The following is a 26,392-nucleotide window of genomic DNA, read 5'->3' on the forward strand; positions in this document are numbered from 1 at the left end:
GAGGTCGGGTCCGCTCCAACTTTCCATGCGATATTCACTCGTAAAGTACCAAGACCACCTCCAAGACCAGGCAGTTCCCAGTTCGCATCGGCACACACGCGGAGATGGCCTAAGTGACAGTACGAACGCCTCCCTCGACACGCTTCCAGCCCGGTAATTGGACAACGTTGAAGTCAAGTTGTTAGCGCATTGGGAAAATATCCACCCCACCAGGAGCCCTCCGCTCTCTTATTCATAAGCACGCCCGCCCAATCTCCCGCGACCCTCTGTCTCTTCACGTACCTGCTCGACACACAATCGCTACACTTTGCTTGCCGGAACGCCGCGAGCCCACCACCAGGCCTGTTCCACCAGCCCTGCTAGCAAGTAAGTCGCCCGCCTCCCACATGTACACCCGCTGCACCCATCCACCACCCGCGCCCAAACATTGTGCTTTTCCACCACCCGTCCTGCGTGAACAACACAGACAGTCGTTTTACTGGTCTACGCGTGCCACCCCGCGTTAGCCCATTCGCTATTCCCTTATCAGCGCACTCGTGCTTCCAACAGCTATCAGTCGCCGCTGGGTACGGGGGAACGTCGTAGCCCTCAATCGCTATATCCGGCGGGTGAAGCTGGTGACGAATCCAGCCCATCTTTCTGCTGCCTTTGGGGGTGATAGACACCAGCGACCCCGTCCTTGCAGCGACTGATCCCCACCCACATTCGTTGCTTTTGAGCTAGAGCTCTAGGCGCATCCGTACCAAACATCCTCGATCCTCGGCTCGCACTCACCGACAAACTCTTCTCCGAATTGACAACTAACATCCGCCTCAGACTTCACCTAGACACTATTACCAGAGCAGCAGCTCCCACTTGACGCGTCGAGCGACCCCGCCACACTCCCATATCGATACCGCAGCCCCGCTACCCACACCAACGAACCCAGAACTTCGGCCTTTCGCCGATATAATGGGTCGGGTCTCGTTCGCCGAAGATACAAAATTGCCCCAGGAACCCCAGATTGAAGAGTATCAGAGCTCCGTTTTCGAGTATCAAGATGGCCCCGAGAACAAGTCGTGGGCAGGTGCGCTGCCCTTGAAGCAGGGTCTCTACGACCCGGAGCTCGAGAAGGATGCTTGCGGTGTCGGTTTCGCTGCGTGAGTGACGGAATTGCGCTTTTTGTGGAGTGTGAGTGCTGACTTCTGCGTAGCCACATCAAGGGCAAGGCCAGCCACAAGATTGTCTCCGATGGTAAGAGCGAACAACGCAAGAGTGGAGCAGGGTAGAGTGCTAACAAATCCCAGCACGGTCGTTGCTATGCAACATGACACATCGAGGAGCCGTGGGCTCAGACGCACGCGACGGTGACGGTGCAGGTGTAATGACCTCCATCCCCCACCGCTTCTTCCTCAAGGAGTTCGAGCGCGAGCAAGGCTACAAGCTACCAAGCCTTGGCCAGTACGCCACTGGTAACCTGTTCTTCAAGCCCGACGCCACCATCTTGGAGGAGACCAAGGCCATGTTCGAGGACGTTGCAGACCAACTCGACTTGAGGGTGCTCGGATGGCGGACGGTGCCCCGCGATTCCACACTTCTTGGACCCGCGGCGCTGTCACGAGAGCCCATCATTCTCCAGCCATTCGTGGTTTTGAAGACTGCCTACGGCGACGCCCGCGAGCCTAAGGCGGACTTCCAGGAAAAGTACGACAACGCGTACTTTGAGCGACAACTGTATGTCATGCGAAAGCGGGCTACACACGTCATTGGCCTGCACAACTGGTTCTACGTGTGCTCTCTGAGCAACAAGAACATTGTTTACAAGGGTCAACTATCTCCCGTTCAGGTCTACGAGTACTACCACGATCTGCTCAACGTCGACTACGAGGGTCACTTTGCACTAGTGCACTCCCGTTTCTCTACCAACACATTCCCCAGTTGGGACCGTGCTCAGCCTCTGCGATGGGCGGCTCACAACGGTGAAATCAACACCCTGCGAGGAAACAAGAACTGGATGCGCGCCCGCGAGGGTGTCATGAAGTCCAGCCTTTTCGGCGAGGAGCTTGACCTCCTCTACCCCATTGTCGAGGATGGTGGTTCCGACTCTGCGGCTTTCGACAACGTTCTTGAGCTGCTCACCATCAACGGTGTTCTGTCACTCCCAGAAGCAGTCATGCTGATGGTTCCAGAGGCATGGCAGGGCAACAACACAATGGACCCCGCCAAGCAGGCCTTCTACGAGTGGGCTGCCTGCATGATGGAGCCTTGGGATGGTCCCGCTCTCTTCACATTCTCGGATGGACGATACTGTGGTGCCAACCTCGACCGTAACGGTCTTCGTCCTTGCCGTTACTACGTTACCGATGACGACCGCATCATCTGCGCGTCTGAAGTTGGTACAATCTCCATCGAGCCCGAGCGAGTTGTACAGAAGGGTCGTCTGCAGCCCGGTAGGATGTTGCTCGTCGACACTGTCGCTGGACGAATTGTCGATGACGCCGAGCTGAAGAAGAGCGTCTCAGAGCGCGTCGACTTCCGTTCTTGGATCCAGAAGAACCTTCTCACTCTTCCCAAGATCTTGGAGGCAGTCCCTGCAAAGGGCGTTGACCTATCATACCAGCTCACCGAGACTAAGCTACACGAGGACCCTCGTCTAAGAGCATTCGGTTACTCGCTTGAGCAAGTCAGCTTGCTTCTTGGTCCCATGGCCGCTGACTCTAAGGAGGCTCTTGGATCTATGGGTAACGATGCTCCTCTTGCTTGCTTGGCTACTCAGCCTCGCCTGCTGTACGAGTACTTCCGTCAGCTCTTCGCCCAGGTCACCAACCCTCCCATCGACCCTATCCGTGAGGCGATTGTCATGTCGTTGGAGACCTACGTCGGTCCCCAGGGTAACCTTCTTGAGATGGACGAGTCACAGTGTGGTCGTCTTCTCCTCCCATCGCCCATACTGACTCTTGAGGAGTTCACCGCGTTGACCAACACTCACAAGCTGTACTCTGACTGGACCGTTAAGAACATTGACATTACCTTCCCCAAGAGCGATGGCATTGAGGGCTACATGGCTGCTCTCGACCGCATCTGCGAGGCTGCCACCGAGGGTATCCAGGCTGGCGACAATATCCTTGTGCTGACCGACCGCGCTGCATCCGCTGACCGCGTTGCCGTGTCTGCTTGCCTGGCTACTGGTATGGTCCACCACCATCTCGTCCGCAACAAGTGGCGGTCGAACGCTGCTCTCGTTGTCGAGACCGGTGAGGCCCGTGAGGTGCACCACATGTGCGTGCTCGTCGGATATGGTGCTGATGCCATCTGCCCGTACCTCGCCATTGAGTGTATCCTGAAGATGCACCGCGAGGGTGTCATCCGGAAGAAGCTCAGCCCTGAGCAGCTCATCGACAACTACAAGCACTCCTGCGACGGTGGTATCTTGAAGGTCATGAGTAAGATGGGTATCTCTACCCTCTCATCCTACAAGGGTGCTCAGATTTTCGAGGCTCTTGGTCTTGACGACTCTGTCGTTGACCGATGCTTCACTGGAACTGCCTCTCGTATCAAGGGTATGACCTTTGAGCTGATCGCTTCCGATGCCTTTGCTCTCCACGAGAAGGGCTACCCATCGCGCGCCATTGTCGAGGTACCTGGTCTTGCTGAGACTGGTGAATACCATTGGCGTGACGGAGGCGAGCCTCACGTCAACGACCCGACTGCCATGGCCAACATCCAGGACGCCGTCCGCACCAAGAACGACAAGTCCTACGAGGCCTACTCTATCGCTGAGTACGAGCGCATCAAGGACTGCACCCTCCGTGGTCTCCTTGACTTCAACTTCGATGACCGTGCACCCATCCCCATCGACCAGGTCGAGCCCTGGACTGACATTGTGCGCCGCTTCGTTACCGGTGCCATGTCCTACGGATCCATCTCCATGGAGTCTCACTCTACGCTTGCTGTCGCCATGAATCGTCTTGGCGGTAAGTCAAACACTGGTGAGGGTGGTGAGGACCCCGAGCGCAGCTTGCGCATGGAGAACGGTGACACTATGCGCTCCGCTATCAAGCAGATCGCCTCCGGACGTTTCGGTGTCACCTCCAACTACCTCGCCGATGCCGATGAGCTCCAGATTAAGATGGCTCAGGGTGCCAAGCCTGGTGAGGGTGGTGAGCTTCCTGGCCACAAGGTCTCTGGCTCCATCGCTAAGACCCGTCACTCCACTCCCGGTGTCGGTTTGATCAGTCCTCCTCCCCACCACGACATTTACTCCATTGAGGATCTCAAGCAATTGATCTACGATCTCAAGTGCTCCAACCCCCGCGCTCGTGTCTCCGTCAAGCTCGTTTCCGAGACTGGTGTTGGTATCGTCGCTTCCGGTGTCGCCAAGGCCAAGGCTGACCACATCCTCATCTCCGGTCACGATGGTGGTACCGGTGCTTCTCGATGGACTGGTATCAAGTATGCTGGTCTGCCCTGGGAGTTGGGTCTTGCCGAGACTCACCAGACTCTTGTCCTCAACGATCTCCGTGGTCGTGTCATTGTTCAGACTGATGGTCAATTGAGAACTGGACGTGATGTTGCCATTGCTTGTTTGCTTGGTGCTGAGGAGTGGGGTTTCGCTACCACACCTCTTATTGCCATGGGTTGCATCATGATGCGCAAGTGCCATCTCAACACCTGCCCTGTCGGTATCGCCACCCAGGACCCTGAGCTCCGAAAGAAGTTCCAAGGTACACCCGAGCATGTCATCAACTTCTTCTACTACATCGCCAACGAGCTCCGTGCGATCATGGCCAAGCTTGGTTTCCGTACCATCAACGACATGGTTGGTCGCTGCGAGGCTCTACGCATTCGCGATGATCTCCGCACCGCGAAGACTGAGAACATTGACTTGTCTCTCATCCTGACTCCTGCTCACACCCTTCGCCCAGGCGTTGCCACCTTCAACGTTCGCAAGCAGGACCACCGTCTCCACGTTCGTCTGGACAACAAGCTCATTGCTGAGTCCGAGCTTGCTCTTGAGAAGGGTCTTCCCGCCCGCATCGAGTGCGATGTCGTCAACACCGACCGTGCTCTTGGTGCTACCCTCTCATACCACATCAGCAAGCGCTACGGAGAGGCTGGTCTGCCTCAAGACACCATTCACGTTAACATCCGTGGTTCTGCTGGCCAGTCGTTCGGTGCTTACCTGGCACCTGGTGTCACTCTTGAACTTGAGGGTGATGCTAACGACTACGTTGGTAAGGGTCTTTCCGGTGGTCGCCTGATCATCTACCCTCCTCGCAACGCCGTATACCGCGCTGAGGAGAACGTCCTCATCGGTAACGTCTGCTTGTACGGTGCCACTCGCGGTACCTGCTTCTTCCGCGGTATCGCCGCCGAGCGCTTCTGTGTCCGTAACTCCGGTGCCACAGCAGTCGTTGAGGGTGTTGGTGACCACGGTTGCGAGTACATGACTGGTGGTCGTGTTCTTGTCCTTGGCTCTACTGGACGTAACTTCGCCGCCGGTATGTCTGGTGGTATTGCATACGTTCTTGACATCCACAAGGACTTCGAGCAGAAGGTCAACCAGGAGATGGTTGAGCTTTCCGGCATTGAGGAGCCAGAGGAGATCGCTTTCGTGCGTGGACTCATCGAGGACCACCACCACTACACTGGCTCCGAGCTCGCCGCACGCATCCTGCTCGACTTCACCCGCGCACTGCCCCGCTTCGTCAAGGTCATGCCCGTTGACTACAAGCGCGTCCTCCTCGAGGAGAAGGCCAAGGCTGCCGAGAAGAAGAAGAACGAATACCCTCTTCCCCTCCTTCCTGGCAACTCCGTCCGTGCCAGCCACGAAGAGTCCCGCAACAAGGAAGCCGAGGCCGAAGCCAAGGAGAAGAAGAAGAGCGACCTTCTCGACATCGAGGAGAGTGTCACTGACGCAAAGGCCGAGAAGAAGAAGGCGCTCGTCCTTGACAAGACTCGCGGTTTCATGAAGTACCAGCGCCGATCTGAGAAGTACCGCAACCCCAAGACACGTACTCGTGATTGGGCCGAGCTGAACCAGCGTCTCAACGAGGATGAGCTCAAGTACCAGACTGCTCGTTGCATGGACTGCGGTGTGCCTTTCTGTCAGTCTGACACTGGCTGCCCGATCAGTAACATTATTCCCAAGTGGAATGAGCTTGTTTTCCAGGGACAATGGCGCGACGCCCTCAACCGTCTTCTTATGGTAAGTCTTGGCACTTTAAAGTATATCCGAGACAAATACTGACTTTTTCGGGTGCACAGACCAACAATTTCCCTGAGTTTACTGGACGTGTTTGCCCGGCTCCTTGCGAGGGTGCTTGTGTTCTCGGCATTAACGAGGACCCCGTCGGCATTAAGTCCATTGAGTGCGCCATCATCGATCGCGGTTTCGAGAAGGGTTGGATGGTCCCCTCGCCACCTCAGGTCCGCTCTGGCAAGACTGTTGCCATTATCGGTTCCGGCCCTGCTGGTCTTGCTTGCGCTGATCAGCTCAACAAGGCTGGCCACACCGTCACCGTCTATGAGCGTGCTGACCGTGTTGGTGGTCTCCTCATGTACGGTATCCCCAACATGAAGCTTGACAAGAAGGTTGTTCAGCGCCGTGTCGACTTCATGGCTGCTGAGGGTGTGAACTTCAAGACTGGTGTCACTGTTGGCGAGGATGGTCAGACCAACCTCGATGCTCTCCGCAAGGAGTACGACGCCGTTGTCTTCGCCACTGGAGCAACTGTCGCCCGTGACTTGCCTATCCCCAACCGCAACCTGGAGGGTATTCACTACGCCATGCAGTTCTTGCACAAGAACACCAAGTCTCTCCTTGACTCTGAGTTGGCTGACGATGCCTACATCTCGGCCAAGGACAAGCACGTTGTTGTCATCGGAGGTGGTGACACTGGTAACGACTGCATTGGTACGTCCGTTCGTCACGGTGCCAAGTCAGTCGTCAACTTCGAGCTTCTGCCCCAGCCTCCCGCTGAGCGTGCTCGCGACAACCCATGGCCACAGTGGCCCCGCATCTTCCGTACTGACTACGGTCACAACGAAGTCAAGACTCACATGGGCAAGGACCCTCGTGAGTACTGTGTCATGTCCAAGGACTTCGTGGACGACGGTAGCGGCAAGGTCAAGGGTATCAATACTGTCCGTGTTGAATGGACCAAGTCTGCCTCTGGTGGCTGGGACATGAAGCACGTCGAGGGCAGCGAGCAGTTCTTCCCCGCCGACCTCGTCCTGCTTTCCATGGGTTTCTTGGGTCCCGAGCAGCGTGTCATGAGCGACGTCATCGAGCTCGATGGCCGCAAGAACATCAAGACTCCTCCTGGTCACTACAACACCAATCTTGCCGGTGTTTTCGCCGCCGGTGACTGCCGTCGCGGACAGTCCCTCATCGTCTGGGGTATCAACGAGGGTCGCCAGTGCGCTCGCGACGTCGACACCTTCCTCACCGGCTACGGCACTTCCCTGCCCGTCACCGGTGGTATCGTCAAGCGCCCACCTTACGAGGCCATGCACAAGCACACCGCCGCTCCCACGGAGAAGCTGGTCACTGTCGCCGCTTAGACGCGAACATGATTATAACGATTACTTTATGAAGTAAAAAAGATGCATGGGAAAAGAAGGTTAGGCTCATGATAAAAGATGGGGGGTTTCGGGTTATATTCACGATTTGTTTGGCGTTTGATGTTTTGTGTACAAGCATTTTCCCTCGTTTACCTGCACGATACCTTTTCAGTATGCGGAGTCAGCTGGGTGGCACCTGCAGTGTACAATGTTTTCTTGCTTTGGTTGTTGGTTTTTGGTTTACTCATTTCGCACTCAATTTGTATATATATGCGAATACTATGTTAAAATGATTATTTGATGACTTCCTGTGGCATGCATGTGAGGTTATTTACTATATTAAATATCGAAGATGCGTGGTGCGATCATAATGAGTACAGGCGTTGCGATGACGATTGCGACTGAAATTTTGAGATTTTTGTTTATGAGCGCTGGGAGTTTGGCATCAGTGACAATCCGTCGCCGTTGCTTCGCTTCGCCAGGCCGCGAATGCACAAAGCCAAGATTCAGGTTTAGTGACGTCACGCACCTCCAACTCCAGATTCGCCATCAACAAACCACACCCTAGGCAGCAAACATCGCTCGAGCGATCAACTCACTCTACATGTCGCCATGCCACGGTGACAATTAGATACTGAGGATGATACCCCGTACCGGCTGGCATCAAGCCTGCCGTCGCCCTGTGCAAGGGCCATTAAGGCACGTTCACGAAGCCGATCCTGGTTGCCGATCATGAAAAGTGTACTAACAAATCATCAGGCATATTCATCCGACACTTGCTGCAACATTGAAACCAAGTAATCTGGGTTGCCGCAGACCGTGGGCCGTCCCCGCTCGGTATGTAACCGGACTGCAGGCAGGCGAAGACAAGACCGGCCACATCAGCGCCGGACCCAACGAAGGAATTCTGTTCTTCAACAATGTGTTCCCCATTCAGATCCGCAAGGTACTAGGGCTCCCTCTCCCTGGGCTCTTCGACCGCCTCATCAGTCCTACTATCTCTGGCACCGACCCCAAAGCCGTTATTGAGCGAGCAAGTGCAAAACGAAATCTCCAGATTACTGGCACTGAGGTACTTCCGCGGACGAGGGAAGGAGGCGCGTTCGTCAAATTCACGCATGATGGCAATGCGTCTGCTTCCGAGATCGAGAAAGTGCTGCAGCAGTACCTGAGAGATGAGCCAGTGAAGCCGTGGTGGAGTCCGTGGAAGAGGATGCGGGCTAAGATGGTGAAGGGAAAGCCTTGGGTGGAAGATCTCATGCGTCTACCCGCTTCACGCCTGCGAGTCGAATTTGTGTCTGCTGAGCCAGGCGTGCCAGCTTCCGAGGCCGTTGAGATGAGTCAGGAGCAGCTCTTCCAGTTCTTCAGGCCTTATGGTAAATTGGGGGATATTGTTATGCAACCTCCGGATTCGAAGGTTCTTCCCAAATTCGCGTATCTGGATTACACTAGTATTGGCAAAGCTATTATGGCGCGGAACTGCATGCATGGCTATGTGGTTTCGGAAGCTGAGGGTGGGGGCAAGTTGGGTACGGTCTTGAGGTTGAAGTACGAGCAGAAGATCAAGCCGAGGTATATCAGGGATTGGATCTTTGGCCATCCGAGGATTATCATTCCCATCGTGGCTGCGCTGATTGCTGCTCTTGTCGCGATTATCTTCGACCCGTAAGTCAGTCATGCACGTTTACGACCCAAACTGACAGGTACACAGCATCCGCACATTCTTCGTCAAGGCCCATATCACGCGCAACTTCCATATCGAGGACAACAAGTGGTACCAATGGATCAAGGGCTATGCCACAGATATCATTCACGGCGGCAAGCACGATGACGACGACGGCATGGATGCCATCTGGGATGACAGGAAAGACAATATCGAACAGATCCAAACCTGGTTGATGGAGACTGCTGAAACCTTCATCATCGTTCAAGGACCACGCGGTTCCGGGAAGCGCGAGCTTGTCGTAGACCAGGCCTTGGAGGATAAGAAACTCAAGCTTGTGATCGACTGCAAACCCATCCAGGAAGCCCGTGGCGAAAGCGCTACCATCAACGCTGCTGCGCTTTCTGTTGGATACAGACCGGTATTCAGTTGGATGAACAGCATATCTGGAATGATCGACATGGCCGCTCAAGGTGCTACAGGCGTCAAGACTGGCTTCTCGGAGACTCTCGACTCTCAACTCAGCAAGATCTGGAATACGACTACATCGGCTTTACGACAAATCGCTTTGGATACACGACACAAGAACGACAAAGATGCGCACCTTGGAGACGACGAGTGGCTTGAGGCACACCCGGAACGCAGGCCGATTGTCGTGATTGACAACTTTCTTCACAAAAGCCAGGAAGGCGGTATTGTCTATGATAAGATTGCTGAATGGGCTGCGCGTCTCACAACGACGAACGTGGCTCATGTGATCTTCTTGACCAACGATGTCGCATTCAGCAAGTCGCTCTCGAAAGCGATGCCAGACCGTATGTTCCGTCAGATCTCGCTATCAGACTGCAGCCCCGAGGTAGCGAAGCGATTCGTAATCACCCATCTCGACGCCGACGTAGAAGACGACCCAGCACCAAAAGACGGTTCACCCAAGAAACTCCCCTCTCAACACCGCGAAGATCTTGACGAGCTTGACACCTGTATCGACCTCCTGGGCGGCCGCCTCACTGACCTCGAATTCCTCTCCCGCCGAATCAAGACAGGTGAAACACCCACCAAAGCCGTCCACGAAATCATCGACCAGTCCGCCTCGGAGATTCTCAAAATGTTCATCTTCGGCGCAGAAGACGAAGGCGGGAACCGGCACTGGAACGCCGAACAAGCCTGGTTCCTCATCAAAGAACTCGCCCAGAAGGAAAGCCTTCGCTACAACGAAGTTCTCATCGACGATATTCTCAAAACGGGCGGTGAATCCGTTCTCCGTGCTCTCGAACAAGCAGAACTCATATCCATTGTTTCTGGTGCAAATGGCCGGCCTTCTATCATTAAGCCAGGCAAACCCGTTTACCATCCTGCGTTCAAGCGCCTGACTGAGGATAAGGTGTTGAAGTCAAGATTGGATTTGGCGATTCTGACGCATCTTACTAAGATCGAGAGTGCGACGATTGACAAGTGTGAGAATGAGTTGTTGCTGCTGAGTAAGTTGAGGAATCAGCCTGCGCAGACGGCGGGACGGGTGAATTATCTGCTGAGTAAGTTGATGGTTAGCCAGGGGAAGGTGGAGAGGTATGAGGGGGAGATGAAGGGATTGAAGAGGGTGCTGGGGAAGGAGTATTAGGATTTGGGGACATAGATAATGATGCCATCTCCCTTCAGTGCGATTGCTATAATGCTTGTGCTGGTGCTGGAATGTAGACACAACGCCATCGAGTAGCACTAAATGTGATCGAAATGTAGGGTATTCCTTGAACACCCTGTGCATACTATATGCAGCTGCATAAATCCAATTCGATCCCTCCAATTCGATATATAGATGCAGTTACTATTACTGCACTTATCCCAGCCCGCGCTGACCTCTATGGCTGAGTATGCAGGCCGTAGATGCTGTGCGCGCATGCGTCTGAAATTACTATGACCCCACCTGTTCAATGCTTATGATGCACTGGCCGCCGAAACAAAACTGCGTACTGGAGCGCGCATGGCACAATCAACAGCGCAACACGACGGTGAATATACCGCTACACAGTGCCCAGCAAAGTCCGCGGCGCATTTTGCTCTGACATCACCGCGCCAATACCAGGGTGAGACCGAGGATCGGGCAGAAGGGACGCATTTTCCCGCCGCAGCAGCCGAGTTGAAAGCAGGGACGTGCACAACCGAGCAAGCAACTCGACCGTGAGCTCCACCTCATCCACAACGCGACCTTGCCCACTGCCATTGCGCAACCGTCCTTAATCCCCTCCCAGCGGTCCGCGCATCATCTTACTCTGCTCATCGTATTCTACTTCTTCCATCCACTTTTATCCCCGCCCACCGAACTTATCTTCCTCACAACTTCGGCGCAATGGCACCTTTAACAGATGCTTCGGTCGATGACCTCAAGAGCACCGTCACCAGCCTTGAGAAGCGCATCGCTGACCTGGAAAAGAGACTCGCGGGTCAGAATGGGGGTGCGCCTGCGTCTGCGGAGAGCGTCAGGATGATCTTGATGGGCCCGCCCGGTGCTGGTATGTTGTTCCCGGTTGGAGAGAGGGTAAAAAAGGTGCTTTTGCTTACATGGCATGTTAGGCAAGGGTACTCAGGCGCCCAAGATCAAGGAGAAGTTCTGCGCTTGCCATCTTGTAGGTTTTTCAGAGCGAGTGGGATAAGGGATTGGGGGCTGACAGATTGCAGGCTACCGGAGACATGTTGCGCGCGCAAGTCGCGGCAAAGACTGCGCTCGGCCGGGAAGCAAAGAAGATCATGGACGCGGGTGGTCTGGTTAGCGACGAGATCATGATCAACATGATCAAGACGGAGCTCGAGAACAACGCCGAGTGCTCCAAGGGGTGCGTCTCCTCTTTTACACAGATTTGAAAGACATGCTAACACAACCCCACCCCCAGATTCATCCTCGACGGCTTCCCCCGCACAGTAACCCAAGCCGAGAAGCTCGACGGCATGCTCAGCATAACCAAGAAGCCCCTCCAACACGCCGTAGAACTGCAAATCGACGACGGCCTCCTCGTCTCGCGTATCACCGGCCGCCTCGTGCACCCCGCCTCCGGCCGCTCCTACCACAAGATCTTCAACCCGCCCAAGGCGCCCATGACGGACGACGTAACAGGCGAGCCGCTCATCCAGCGCTCCGACGACAACGAGGACACGCTTAAGAAGCGCCTGTCAACATACCATGCCCAGACTGCGCCGGTCGTCGCATACTACCAGAAGACGGGTATCTGGAAGCCGGTCGATGCGAGCCAAGAGCCTGGCCAGGTGTGGAAGAGTCTGCTTAAGATTTTCGACGATAAGGCTATGGTTGCTGGACGGACAGGTAGTCTGCTCAACAAGGTCGGGCTTAAGAACTAGGTGGCCTCCCACGATGTGAGCAGGGAATGTGGTACCGGATTAGCGAAGATACTACTACGGGTCACGCCTACGCTTTCATACCGCCAGGCAGACGCGTAGAGTCTCACGGCAGTCGGCTGATCATATTTTAAAGCCACGTTACGAGAAAAGTTCACTTTTACGCTTTGGAATGAAAGAATGCACATATGGTTTGGATGGGTTCCTTGTACTTGTACAGATGCATACGCGTGGTGTGGGTGGTCTGTGGGGATACATCTAGTGTATTTCAGATGGCTCTTGCGGACTGGTTTTCTGGTAGTTTACCGAGATCGGGAATGCTAGAGATGTTCATGATTGATGCTTATGTGGTCGCGAATGTGGCCTTTTTGCGAACCGGAGTTTTATGACCACACCCAGAAGTCTATGAGGATGCCTTGTCCTGGTGATTGAAACATATATACTGCACACTGCTCGCAAGTCACTACCTTTAATGTTCCTTGCGCCACAAACACACGTGCTCCCTCCCGCCGCCGCCCGCCGTCCCAACAACGTGTTCCCTAGTCCCAAGTCGCGAACCCGTGGCCTCGGCGTTAGCACAACCCAGCTTCTCCTAACCTCCGGGACGACTTGTCACTCCCGCGAAAAAGTGTCCTCAGCGCAATTACTCCACATAACACGATTACGCTCTCGTATCCTATACGCGCATTCACCACAGTCGCAATCGCAATCGCATACCTACCTCAACGGACAGCGTGCGCCACGCTCCAAACCTCAGACCCCAGGCCTCGAGCACAACGCGCCGAAGACGAAGACGAACCTCAGCCCATAACGCTTCACCCGCACCCTAGAAAGGTGCCACAGCACACCTGCCATCCCGCCCTAAACCACACATCGCAGACCGCACATCCGCAAACATGTCAAGTAGATTCACGCGCGCGGACCCCCGCGACGACCTCTTCTCCTCCTACAACCGCAGCGCCTCGCCCTCGAAAACAAAAAACAAAACGCGCGCTTCCCCCTACAATGCTAGTATAAGCCAGGGGTATGGGTATCCAGGTTCCTCTGCGGATGCGTATCCAGGGAGTGGTGGTGGTGGGAGTGGGAGTGGAAATGGGGGAGGGTTGTATCCTGGGGGTAGCGCGGGGGGAAGTGCGTATGGGGGTGGTGGGTATGGGGGGTATGGTGTAGGAGGTGGGAGTGGGAGTGGAAGGGGAGGAGGAGGTGGTGGTTATGGAGGAGGAAGTGAAGATGGCATTTACAGATCCGCGACACCGAATTCAAGAGGGCAGTACTCGGCGGCTGTGTTGGATGAGTTGGAGAGTCAGAATGATGAGCATGTTGGTGTTTTGACGGGGAAGGTTAAGATGTTGAAGGATGTATGTTTTCTCCCATTTCCTCCACCCCATTCCCTCCCTTCCCACTATCTCCCCTCTCTATTCATTCCCTCTTTTTATCTACCCATCCTATGGAACATCTCGCTAACGCTCGCCTAGTTAACTCACCTCATTGGCGACGAAATCCGCGACTCCACCACCCTCGCCGAGAAGATGAACGACCAGTTTGAGAACTCGAGACATAAGATAAAGGGCACTATGAACCGCATGTTGCGGATGGCGCAGAAGACGGGTGTGGGGTGGAAGGTTTGGGTTGGGTTCTTTGCGGCGGTTATTTTGCTGTTTTGGTGGGTGTGGTTGGGGTGATTGGGGGATTGGACATAGAACAGGAGGGACAGGGAAGAGATGGGTCGCATTATGTTGCATATGGCATGGTGTTGTGGCGTTTGGGAGCTCACCGAAGCGTTTGTACGGCAGAGATGCATGCGCAGATTACAATAGAGAGTGTGGCATCAATTTAAACTACATTATTCATTCTGAGATCTCCCGATGTCGTCCCTAACATATTTGCCATTGCTACCGCTCAGATAATCTTCACCGCCACGTTGTGTTGGATGGCATGCTCTGGCGATTCTTCCTCAAAGTTCTTCGGGTGAAATTCATCCTTTTCAAGTTGGGACTCCATGAGACCTAATCTCTCGAACTCACATTCGCCTGTCCTACCATTGCACTCCCAAGGTGTTGAGTTTCTCTTCGACAGTACCAAGTACGAAACATGCTTTCTGTCAGTCCATGTTGCCTGAAGCAGTTTCAGACAATGCACCGTTGCTCCTTGTTCCAGTTCATGGTAGAAGTCGGGCGCGAACGTGAACGCATCGCGGTTTCGACGTCTGATGACAGACATGTCTGAGGATGGGATGTCATCTGTTTCAGGACTCGTGAGTGGTTCGGAGCTCTGCGTTGAAGACGCCAGGGGCTTGATCCACCACTGATCAACAGTGGCCTGTATGATGGTCCCTGACAAGATGATGTATCCACTTTCCAACTGACCCGTAGGGTCGGCGCCTTTTGGACAACATTTGGCTTCCACGACTGTAGCCAAATCTTGAATGTCGTGCATGTGCTCGTATGCAATGCAATCCGAATAAAAGTCATCTTTTAGAAATATCAGAGAAGCCCACGAGAAAGTAGGCGCTCTCCATACTTTGCATCGAAACGCCGGCGGGCTCGTGTACCACGAGAGGTGTTGCATCAACCCTTCTTTCCACATGCCAGCAATGTATTCCCAGCCGGTGGCCTCCCCAAAGCTTTTCGCAATGCCAGAGATAGCTGGAAATATGTCGTTTGACTTTGACAGCTCCAGCTGGCTGTAGTTTCTGATGAGTCTTGACCATATGCCCACAATCCTTTCGCGGTTGTCTTTGAGTAACCACCACCGTATTGGATGACAATGACTCTTGGTAGCCGGCCATTCTCCGTCTATAGTCTTTTGAAAATATCCTCCTGTATATTCTCCTGGACTTTTGAGGGAATCCAGTCGCATGGCCCCACATTCGCAGTCTTCGTATTCCATACACTCCCAGATGAGCTCATGCTCTGCAAAATGAAGAACACGGGGACTCAAGATACGCTCTTGAAAGGCCCAGCCTCGCTGAAAAAGTGGTAAATCACGGCCTCCATGCCCCAGTGGATATCTCACGTGGAAGCTAGGAGCATTTGTCATAGGTCTGCCGACATATTTCGAATCTGTGATCCGGAAGAGACCCATGTCTGGACTTGTAGATGCTGACGCCGCGATCGTTATCGTAGAGTTTGCATATATATCAGCCATTTGAGCAGACTGATTCTGCCAATCCGCCTCATCGTCTTGGATTATCTGACCATCTAGTCAGTACCTAGATTGAATGACATCCCATTCACGGGAATGCCAAAGTGACTTACGCATAATGAGTCTATCCAGATGTAGTGGATTCCAAGCTCAAGAATAACCGTAATAGCATCTCGAAACGTTCGCGGTATGGCTATCTCTGGGATGTGTTGCAGATGGAAAGACAGTGTGTCTGGCTTCCGAGTTGTCTGCAATGGCTGCTTACCGCCCCAACAGTGACTGAGACATGCATATTGCCCTTCTAGTCCTTTCGTTTCGATCAAGCGAATTCGACGTGGTGTATCGACGCTCACCTCTACCACTCGGTCAGGTAGTTTGATGCGGTCAGGTAGTTTGATGTGGCCAGGTAGTTTGATGTGGTCAGGTACTTTGATGTGGTCAGGTACTTTGATGCGGTCGTGAGTTTCGTGTGACAGTGAGCACAATCTATGCGTGTTCAGACATGTATTGAGCCAGCGCTTGATGTTCTCAAAGCTCTGTCTCGATGCAGTATTGCCTGGAAGGTCTGTCCAGACGGGAAGAATAGGGTCTTCCTGAGCTGCGCCGTCATTAGTCAAGCTAACATTACCACCATCTACTGACTTACCGTCCAGGACGAACAGCTTCGTCCTCACTGTGTCTTGGGATTTTCCATCTCTCCTAAATGCATCGAATGTAACACTCAAGGTATCCTTCCAGTAACCGATTCTGATATCACGCCCAATAGACTCCGTTGTGATCTCACACACAGCACCGCAGTAGCGGCATCCACACCGGATTGTCTCTTCCAAGGCCGCACTGTGATAGGCAGAGCCAGCAAACCCAGGCTTCCCCTGCATGCATTGCTTGATAGCAAAACACGCAGGCTGTTGAGGGTCATCGATCGGTATGTCTTTGGCAAACTCGGGAATCGCTTCAAGAAGGAATCTAGACGTCCAGTTACTTGGATCATCGGCATGGGTTTGTACTATCCCACCGCTCAATGACCATACCTCCGAGCCGCGCCCAGAGTCTTGCCTTGGATCTGAGATTGCTTTAACCACAAATTGAGGGGCCATAAGAACCTTCTCTCCGTAATGTGCTGGCTCAGGTGTGATTTTGTCGATATAAATTGGGTTGAGCTTCGTAAGAGCTTGCATCTCTTCTTTAAGTGCAGTTCAGCCCCGCAGCACGTGGGAACCTTTGTGTGAGGTAGGCGACTGCGCCGCAATACTGCATTGCAGCATGTTGATCGACGTGGGTATGTCAATTTTCCCAGCGCAAGGCTGCCTTGTAGCCTATTGACCGGCGAGGCTATGTCGATATCCGTAGCGAATCAACTTGTTAGCCAACGCCTTATCTGCTCTCAGATCCCACACTTTCAAGTACTACCCCTCAGCCGTATTTGCTCCGGCCCTATGATACGGTCGTGAATAGCTGTAGCCGCCGGGGACGTCACAAATGTACAGCCCACTCACTCGCGGATCTCGGCGCTCAGCAGCGCCTTGCAGCAACGCATCGCAGGGTACGACATGCATGACGTTCGAGTGGCAATGCTCGTGCAGTGTCAAAGGCTTCCCCGCCTGTATGGCACATGATTGCAGTTGAAGTTCCGAGATTGGATGGTGTGATACAGTGGCTGTAGAGAAGAAAGTGTCAGGCTCCTGCTTGGGCAGGTACCTACGTAAGCTAGGGGCGATTCGATAGCCGCGTTCCCGAATGCGGCGGCGACGACGCTTTCGACCCCGCAACAACAGGAACATGCCAAGAGCATCATTGAATCGACATCAGCTTTGCATGCGCACAATCATATCTCAGATCTTGCAACTAGCCTCGGGGCATTGAGAACGGGTTTTACATGTTGCAGTCCCGCTCCCACCACAGGCATAGGACACACTGCGCTGTGATGACGTAGGTCTTGAGGCATCTACACGGACCGTTACGAACAAAAAGGTAACTGGACTACGATGGGTCTACCGACATTAACCTCACAAACTTCTCCCACCCACATAGGTCCTGGGATAAACTCAAACCTTTGCAAAAAGCTCGATCTGCCCATCGAACCTACCCGTACTGCGCAACGACCTCCGCGCACTTTGAATGCGCAGCAGAAAGAAGTTCGAGTCAGGCCGTTGATCCTCGTCGACATCAAGACACATCTCAATATACATGCGCAACTCAGGCGAATACCCCTTGTAGCCCTTAAGACAGTCCCGTGATAAGTTACCCGCTTCGACAAGATCTCGCAAAGGGCTATCCGTCATGCAATACATGAGCGACATGACCAACCCAATTTGATACATATCCGTCGCTTCAGTCGCTTGCGCTCCTTCTGGAGGCCTGTACTGATCAGCCACGAGGGGAAGATCACGGACGGTATATTTTTGAGCTTCCATCTCGCTATCGGTGATGGCGCAGCCGAAATCCGCTAGCTTGATGCTGATGGGGTAGTCGAATTCGTTGACCTTTGGGCTACTTTTCAGCAAGATGTTGGATGGTATGACGTCGCGGTGGGTGATGGGATCCCAATTGTAAGCCGCCTCGTTGTAGGGATAGGGTCCGTGGTGTAGGTACTGGACGGCTGTTACTAGGGCTTCGAAGACTTGCCACACGAAGCTTTCGGGAATGAGCTTGCCGCGCGTGTTCCAGGTTTTGATCAAATCGGCTAGAGTATCTTTGTCGCAGTACTCTGTTACGAGATAGGGTGAGGCGTGACGTTCTGTTACTGGGCTGGGGAGATGCGCGTCGTAGAGGGTGATGATGTTGCGATGATGTAGGCGGCTCAAGATATTCATCTCTCGAGCTTGGAAGCCAGGATACATGGCTTCTGAAGGTAACACCTTCATGATGCGTATGTCTTCCTGGATATTATCGCGCACGAAGAGGATACCTTGATTGAAAGTTCCGTCAACACCTCCCAGTTCGGATTCGATAGCCCATCGTCCACCGACGACTTTTCCAACAGCGAAGATATCGCGATTACATGCTCGGTTTGCTCGATCTAGCAGTAGATTCTTAACAGTACGCTCATTCTCAGCCCGGTTCTCGGCCCAACTTCCAGATTCGTTATTTGACACAAGCTGTATACAATGAGCCAGACCCGGTGCATCAGCAGGGTCAGAGGGCGATGTGATCAGCTGGGTACGGTCCAAGAATCTAGTAACAATGTAGTTAGTGTTGTGTGAAATCTGGTAGATTCGCCTGAAGTAACGTAGAGTAAGCTGATCGGGCTTGTTGAGTTTGGGGTCTTCTTCGATCAGGTAGTCGGAAAGGTCCAGCATTGTTTCGCAAAAGATTTCGTCTTCATCTTTACATGTGAAGGTGCCGCTGTCGGCTCGGTTGCGACGCTTGTAAGTCTCCTTTGACATATCGTGGTTAGCACGTATGATACTAAAGGCCTCCTCGCGAGACGTTGATGCTATCGACAATTCAGCAGCATCACGATCAAGGTATATACGCAGTGGACAGATACGCCGTGCATTTACCTCTGGGTGTACTTTGTTAACGGCATGCAGATGATTCATAGCGGCACAGTGTTGTGTACGCGAATCATGATATCGTTCTCCACAACGTCATACGCTGTCGATACACCATGTGATACTGTTTTGGAGCAGAACTATTAACGAAACGGTATATAGCATTCCATAATTTTCTTTTTTTACGTCACTAGTTCGGCTTAAACAATTGCCAGAGACATACATCGCGTAGCTCTTGCGTTGCAGATTTCACCATGGCCTCGAAGAGCTCAAGTACAACGGAAACGACGAATTTCAGCAACGACAGCGTGGCACCGCATTCAACACCCCAATGGCTCAATGAGCTAGAACCGGAAGGTCCGGAATGCTCAGACTACTTCAACGAGTTCAAGCGCTGGTGTATTTCAAAGGATATCTCCTGGTTGTACCCCCCTAATAGAGCTCCGTTCACAGGGTTTATAAAAGAGATGAATCTGCGAACTTACCCCGAGGATCCAGAGGGATATCCAGGCTTTCACCACGCATTCGGCCTCTTTGTCCGCTATTATAAAGCCAGGAATGGCAACCCCCCTGGAAAGCTGACGATGATGGACATGTGTACGCTGCTTGATATGCTGAATAGCAAGTTTGCCTCCACGATAGCAGACGAGCGGTTTGCGATCGATGGGAAGGTCACCGGCGATAAAGCTGGTGAAAAATGGCGCATCGCCTCGAAGCTGCAAGACGTTGACGGAAGCTTCAACCGTGGTATTTACTTAGTCCACAACGAGAACAACCCTGATAATTCCGCACAGATCATGAAGACTCTTCCCCTACCCAGAGATTATCTCGGCTTCGCTGAGCGAGAGCTCGATATTCTCGGGACTTTGCAGCACGACAAAGTCATCAAGTTCTTCGACGGTACCGCACCAAAGAGCATACACGATACGGCATGGATGATCACGGAGTACTGCAACAAAGGTACGTTGTTTGACTTCCTCGCAAAATATGCCTATGAGGCGAAACTTCCAGTACCTGAGCTCTTCGTTTGGAACATCTTGGAGAGCCTGGTACACGCGGCTGTTTATCTGCACTATGGTCCGAATGTACTCGAAAAGTTTGAGCAACAGGAGCCTGAAGATGGATGCCTGGAGGTTAAAGAAGACGCCTCTTGGGATGTCGTATATCATCGCGACATCATTCTGTCGAACGTCTTCATCACTTCTAGTACCGGCGACAAGACTGAGTATCCGATCGTCAAGTTAGGCGACTTTGGCTGCGCCATGCGGCAATCAGAAATTAGTACTTTGGACCAAGACAAATATCCAAAGGCCGAGGAAACACCGCGTATGGACCCTGCATACGTGCCACCGGAGGGTCAATATGGCACCAAAGCCGTCGATGTGTATCAGATCGGCCGACTAACGTGGTGTGTTGTGCAGAACGTCGTGTCTCCTACCTGTCTGGACGAGAAGGCAATGCTGCCTGAGAATTTCGAAACTTCAGAGGATGCGCCTTACTCACGGGAGCTACGCCGCATCCTCTATTCCTGCACGAGGGCCCGCGCTGACCTTCGAATCGATTCTCTGCCTCTATTACGCCTTGTCCGGGATACGAGGAAACGATTGATATCTGAGAACCGCTTGCCGTTTGTCGAGCTCTACGTATCTTTTGTTGAGCGCCTTTCTGAGTTCCTTGGATTCGCCCATTGAGCGATGAAAGGGATGAGAAAGAGGTCTGAGTAGCTTGGGAGTTAGATGTAATCTACTCAAATTTGTTTTATACGTTCTATAAGCTGTGATCTAGCGGGCGCAGATCTTTGGAAGAGCGTATTGTGGTGGCCTTTGGAACCAGCTCTTGGTAGAAATGCAGTGAAATATGTCAGCTAATGAATAGTTCGACCATCCTTCAGATAGGGCTGGGTATAATCCCAGCAATCAAGACAGCTCAACCTCGGGCGTCGTTCTCATCGTTACGCTCACTGACTTTGCACAATGTACGATTGTATTACAAATATGTCTTGCTCGCCTTACTCCACCATTCCGCTGGCCAAGATCTGGGTTGGCCAATTCGGCGACGTGGGAGGACCGAACTAGCACCGAGCCTGAAATGGATTGCTTGTTAACATATGAATGATCGCAAGATGTCCCATTTCGGGATACAGTGTTCTCCAGGCCCCAAAGAACGCGCGTAGGTGGGTAGATGCGCGTGCATCGGCGTTTCTTTCACGTAGATCAGGCGGGCCGCGTGGGTCCGCTCCCCAGACTCCTGCTACCGGCCCGTCGAAGGATTGCATGCCGCGAAATCCCGCATCCTCTGATCTGACGGATAGCGGATATCGGTGTAGTATCTGTTGTCGTACGTAGTCTTGATGGGCTGCTATCATTTCTTGATATGTCATGATGATTGAAAGCATGTTACTTCAACGACCAAAGAGATAGTATCGAGTTGAAGAGGTAAGGTGATGAGCCAAGCTGCCCAGATATCTATATGTTTACATACCGCCTTGGTTTGCGGGACAAATGTGGAAGTGCGATCTTGGCTGTGGATAGACCGAAGTTACTCCAGCGAATTGATCTTGGATGGTGGCCTAAGGCAAGCGAAACCGCTGTATGAGCGGGTGGAAGCTTCCTGCCCGTCTCTGATGCGCAGCGGTGAGGATTGAAGAAGTGCCCTGTGTCGTCGTCGGATCGTGGCTGGCGTCGCCATGAGTGGGTTAGTTGTTGACGATCGTAATCATAAGAAAGAGTGGTGAGAGCAGCTGGGTCGGGCTTGGAACATCTTTAGGGCTTCGAGTCTCCTTGGCTTTGCTGATCGTGGTACGTGTACATGGGTGTAACAAGTACCGGTGGTGTAAGGCCTGCCATCGCCAAGCGTTTAAACGTTCGTTGCTCATCAATCATCGCATGCGCGGCGAAAGTGTTACCCAAAGATGACGAACAATGATGTCTATAGCGCCTCATCTATCGATGGACAGCCTTTTAGCATAGGGGTGGAGCGGCGGCCGCTGAGGAGGAAACACTGGAATTAGAAGTTATGCTCACGGATGCGATACCGTCTTGAACGTCAGCGTGCCACGAATGGTCTTACCAAAGCAGGACCAAGCTACACTCTGCTCATTGACGTTACTGATCAAGAGCCATAATGCTGCCAGCAGCCCGCGTACTCTTGAGAGATGTGCCTTGTTGGTCCTCGGTGCATAACGATTCGTCAATCTGCGTGTGCCAACGATCATTTCGCCTCAGTCACTGGATGCCTAAAGACATTCGCAGTGACCTGTCGCACTCAATATGCGGTGACGTTTAGGCTTCCGAGGTTTAGCCACTTCGATATGGCATAGCGACCCCGATTAGAGAGTCCACTGTTGGACGCCTGGAGCGTTGATCGCAAGCCTCGATATCGTGCTGTGAAGGCGTCTTGGGTTGTCGAAATCGTGCTTTCCCAGCCTGGCATGTCGAGCCTAGATGAGGTATAAGTATCAGGCTGTCGTCCCTTCAAGAGCTCATCATCCAACACAATCCTCAAACCTCAAGCAACTCACTCCCGCTTCTACCTCAACCACTCCATCAGTGTGTCTCGTCGAACTCTTGCTATTTCTTCCCGCTGACCCTTCCTCCCAGAACTTCAAGATGCAGTTCACTCTTGTCTCCGTCATTGCCATTGCTGCCGCTCTCACTCCCGCGGTCAGCGCCTTCTCCGTTAGCGTAAGTCATATCCCGATGTCAGCCTCAACGAGGCGATCCTCATCATGAATACCAGCTGACTTGTATCTCTCCCTCCAGAACTGCGAGACCGGCCAGTACAAGAACTTCGGAGAAGGTGGTAACAACAAGTGTCAAGGCTTCAACACTGGCAAGAGCGTTGCATTCGACAGCAACAAGGGCCTGTCTCTCCGCGTCTTCGCTTCGACCAACTGCCAGGCTGGTGACGAGATTCTCATTACCGAGCAGAACAAGTGCCAGGAGGTTCCTTTCACCGGACTATCCGTGCTGGCGGAGTAAGGGCGATCGCATACATCTTGGCAAGCAACAAACGCTTTGAGCATTTCGAGGAGCGAAGGAACTTGGAGGCGATGCTATCCAACATAGCGTAGCCACCCACTGTGTGTCTTAGTCACCTACACTCGTCGCGCAGAATATAATCGTCAAAATATTGATATTTCAAGATGCATGGTCTATCAGTGATGCGTCTGTTGACGATGAGTATCATCTGGTGCTCTGTGGAGAGACGAGGCGGTCGGTGGGCGGATCCCTTCATCCGTGCAGCGAGAAAGGCGATGACGATTTTAGGCAGGATTTCGAAGTCTTTAGAATTGATCCCGGCAGTCGATGGATAGACGTGGCATTTGCCGAACGCATGGTGTTGGTGTCGGATAGGATCGTGCTCCGACGATGGCGTTCCTGACAGCTCACCGACACGTGATAGCACGCAACCGCAACATCGTCGGTCCGATTCGTCCGGTTCCTGAACGATTTGTAACGCGAGAATGACGCCACGCACTCCGGTGCTCCAGCGCGACATTTCAACCCCACAACCCTCTCTTCCACCATACAGCCTAACGCGATCTTCTGGCATCCCGCAAGAGGCGCGTCTAGATCACGGTGCTTTGCCTACATCTGCCGAGGTGTCGCAGCCGGGCCCTAGCCTATAGCGTACCTCTATGACGTGGCTATGGATCAATCTCGGACGAGTCCGTCATTGTTTGGCGACATACTCGTGGAAAAGCTTAGAAATGCAAAACTGATGAAGCACTAACGAAACACTTATAGACCGCCATTGACCGCACGCCAAGTTCGTATCTCACTCACAACACACCACTTCCAAACATCAGTTTTATAATACTATACTTTTGTCTTTTTTGTTAGATACCCATTCACATTTCCGCAAACATGGCACCAAGAAGATATGAAGCCGAGAAGAAGGACCCTGCTCCTTTGGCAAAACCTCTCGACTTTGCTTTCTCCAAGAAGACTGCGCAGAACCGATTCCTCAAGGGTGCTATGACCGAGCGTCTATCATCATGGGATGCTCAGAACCTCGAAGCTCGTGGTGTTCCTTCCAAGAACCTCGTCAACGTCTACCGACGATGGGGCGAGGGCGAGTTCGGCGTCATCCTAACCGGTAACATCATGATCGAATACGACCACCTGGAGGCTGCCGGCAACCCCATCATTCCCCGCGGCTCTAAGTACGAAGGCGAGCGATTTGAGATGTTCAAGGAGCTTGCGACCCAGTCAAAGAAGCATGGCTCTTTGATCGTCGGACAGGTCAGCCACCCAGGTCGCCAGGTAACCGAGAGCATCCAAAAGAACCCCATCTCCGCATCCGACGTACAATTAGAGGGCAATGTCATGGGCATGACCTTCGCCAAGCCACGCGCCGCTACCGACGAGGATATCAAGAACGTCATCGAGGGCTTTGCTCACGCAGCTGAGTACCTTGAGAAGGCCGGTTACGACGGTATCCAGCTTCACGGAGCCCACGGCTACCTGCTCGCACAGTTCCTCGCCCCAAGCACCAACAAGCGTACCGACAAGTACGGTGGATCGCTCGAGAACCGCGCACGCATCATCACCGAGATCGGTCAGGAAGTACGCAAGCGCACCTCCTCCAACTTCGTTCTTGGCATCAAGCTCAACTCCGTTGAGTTCCAAGACAAGGGTTTCGGTACCGAAGAGGCTGCCACTCTCTGCAAGTTGCTTGAGGACAACAGCTTCGACTTTGTTGAGCTCTCCGGTGGTACCTACGAGCAGCTTGCTTTCGGCCACAAGCGCGAGTCCACCAAGAAGCGCGAAGCTTTCTTCCTCGACTTCGCCGAGAAGATCACTCCTTCGCTCTCTAAGACCAAGACCTACGTCACTGGTGGCTTCAAGAGCGCCGCCGCCATGGTCGACGCCCTCAACACCGTCGACGGTGTTGGTCTCGCTCGTCCAGTCACCCAGGAGCCCGAGCTTCCTCGCCAGATCATCAACGGCGAGGTTCACGCCGCGATCAACCAATTAACCGACGACAACGATTTCGGCATCACCAACGTTGCAGCAGGAACACAGATTAGGCAGCTGGGCAAGGACCAGCAGCCTATCGACCTGAGCGACGAGAAGAACTTCGAGGCTTTCCAGAAAGACATGGGTACCTGGGCTCAAGGCTTTTCCGACGACAAGACCGGAAGCAAGTACGGTTACGTCGACATTGAGAGCGCCAAGGCGGTCCCATACGGTACCGCTGCTCCTGCTTCGTAGATATTTCGTATCAACAACATGTGTATATAAATGGAATGAATAGAAACGAATTCTACGATTGAATGCATCAAGTCGATATCTCCATACACAGCCCTCTCCCTCCTGTGGCGTAGCAGGCCTATCATAAAACTCATCCTCACTAATCTCCCTAATAACCTCAATCCTCCACCTCTGCGTCTTAGCCCCCTCATCCTTCTCCCTCAACACAACCCTCCTCCCATCCTCCACACCCACATTCATAACCTTCAGTACACCGCTCGCTTCATTCCCAATCCACCACGTCCCATCACCCCACTCGCCCACCTTCCAATCCAGCGCATGCGACGTGTCGTCCGCCCGCCTCAACACCGCTTTCGACGTATCATCTGCGTAGACATCGAGGAGTCGGTTTGGGCCTAGCCACCATGTGCGGAGGCGGTAAGTGTTTGGGGTTGAGGATGAGGGTGAGGGGATGAAAGCCCAGTATTGGCCTGAGTAGTAGCCTTCGCGGGTTAATTTGAGGAGGCCGGTGCTGTTTTGGGTGCCGTGGTCGTTGACGATGTCGAGGGTGGGGTTGGAGGGGTTAGTGGTGTTGGTTATGCGGTGGAAGTGGGAGGGGGAGAGGGTGGGTTGGGGGTTGGCCATTTGGGGTGGTTGCGATAGTTGATGGGAAGTATTGGGCAATGATTGGAACTGTGAAGCTGTATGGATGATACGGTTATGTGAGTTCAGTAGTGAGATTCTTATACTTCTACCATCACGAAGGATTAATGTTTCTGTTGAATGAAGATGACACTTCAGTGTCGCCGGTGAACAGCCATGCCGTGTGGCGCAAAGCACGAGACTGTCAAAACGGATAGCTGGCCAACCTATCACGACCACGAAAATGGAGTTTCGACTCTAGGCCTGAAATCGAGGTTCAGGCAGTGATGAATGAATTAGAGGAACATGTCGATCACTTGACCAGCTGACAGTCAGCCACCATGCAGGGCCGTTGCTAGCGA

At 53.1% G+C, this 26,392-nt stretch overlaps 6 protein-coding genes across 6 annotated transcripts; 5 read left to right on the forward strand and 1 right to left on the reverse strand.

Moving 5' to 3' along the window:
- Positions 1-951: 951 nt before the first annotated feature.
- Positions 952-7,545, forward strand: GLT1 (glutamate synthase [NADH]; the record flags this gene model as incomplete). Its single annotated transcript, XM_049367725.1, has 4 exons — positions 952-1,139; positions 1,193-1,233; positions 1,287-6,187; positions 6,247-7,545. The coding sequence occupies 4 exons, from the start codon at positions 952-954 to the stop codon at positions 7,543-7,545; spliced, it is 6,429 nt and encodes a 2,142-aa protein (XP_049220695.1).
- A 4,007-nt stretch (positions 7,546-11,552) lies between these two features.
- On the forward strand, positions 11,553-12,556 carry ADK1 (adenylate kinase; the record flags this gene model as incomplete). Its single annotated transcript, XM_049367726.1, has 4 exons — positions 11,553-11,715; positions 11,777-11,829; positions 11,882-12,036; positions 12,094-12,556. The coding sequence occupies 4 exons, from the start codon at positions 11,553-11,555 to the stop codon at positions 12,554-12,556; spliced, it is 834 nt and encodes a 277-aa protein (XP_049220696.1).
- Positions 12,557-17,742: 5,186 nt separating this feature from the next.
- J4E78_007119 (uncharacterized protein) lies at positions 17,743-19,083 on the reverse strand (the record flags this gene model as incomplete). The annotated part of the gene is made up of 1 exon (XM_049367727.1): positions 17,743-19,083. One exon carries the CDS (start codon positions 19,081-19,083, stop codon positions 17,743-17,745), a length of 1,341 nt encoding a protein of 446 aa, XP_049220697.1.
- A 692-nt stretch (positions 19,084-19,775) lies between these two features.
- J4E78_007120 (uncharacterized protein) lies at positions 19,776-20,882 on the forward strand (the record flags this gene model as incomplete). Its single annotated transcript, XM_049367728.1, has 1 exon — positions 19,776-20,882. The coding sequence occupies one exon, from the start codon at positions 19,776-19,778 to the stop codon at positions 20,880-20,882; it is 1,107 nt and encodes a 368-aa protein (XP_049220698.1).
- Positions 20,883-22,799: 1,917 nt separating this feature from the next.
- On the forward strand, positions 22,800-23,171 carry J4E78_007121 (uncharacterized protein; the record flags this gene model as incomplete). The annotated part of the gene is made up of 2 exons (XM_049367729.1): positions 22,800-22,874; positions 22,953-23,171. The coding sequence occupies 2 exons, from the start codon at positions 22,800-22,802 to the stop codon at positions 23,169-23,171; spliced, it is 294 nt and encodes a 97-aa protein (XP_049220699.1).
- An 888-nt stretch (positions 23,172-24,059) lies between these two features.
- J4E78_007122 (uncharacterized protein) lies at positions 24,060-25,409 on the forward strand (the record flags this gene model as incomplete). Its single annotated transcript, XM_049367730.1, has 1 exon — positions 24,060-25,409. The coding sequence occupies one exon, from the start codon at positions 24,060-24,062 to the stop codon at positions 25,407-25,409; it is 1,350 nt and encodes a 449-aa protein (XP_049220700.1).
- Between the last annotated feature and the right edge of the window lie 983 nt (positions 25,410-26,392).

The sequence above is a fragment of the Alternaria triticimaculans genome, assembly GCF_023758025.1.
Source record: "Alternaria triticimaculans strain BMP 0046 chromosome Unknown scaffold_10, whole genome shotgun sequence".
Lineage (NCBI taxonomy): Eukaryota > Fungi > Ascomycota > Dothideomycetes > Pleosporales > Pleosporaceae > Alternaria > Alternaria triticimaculans.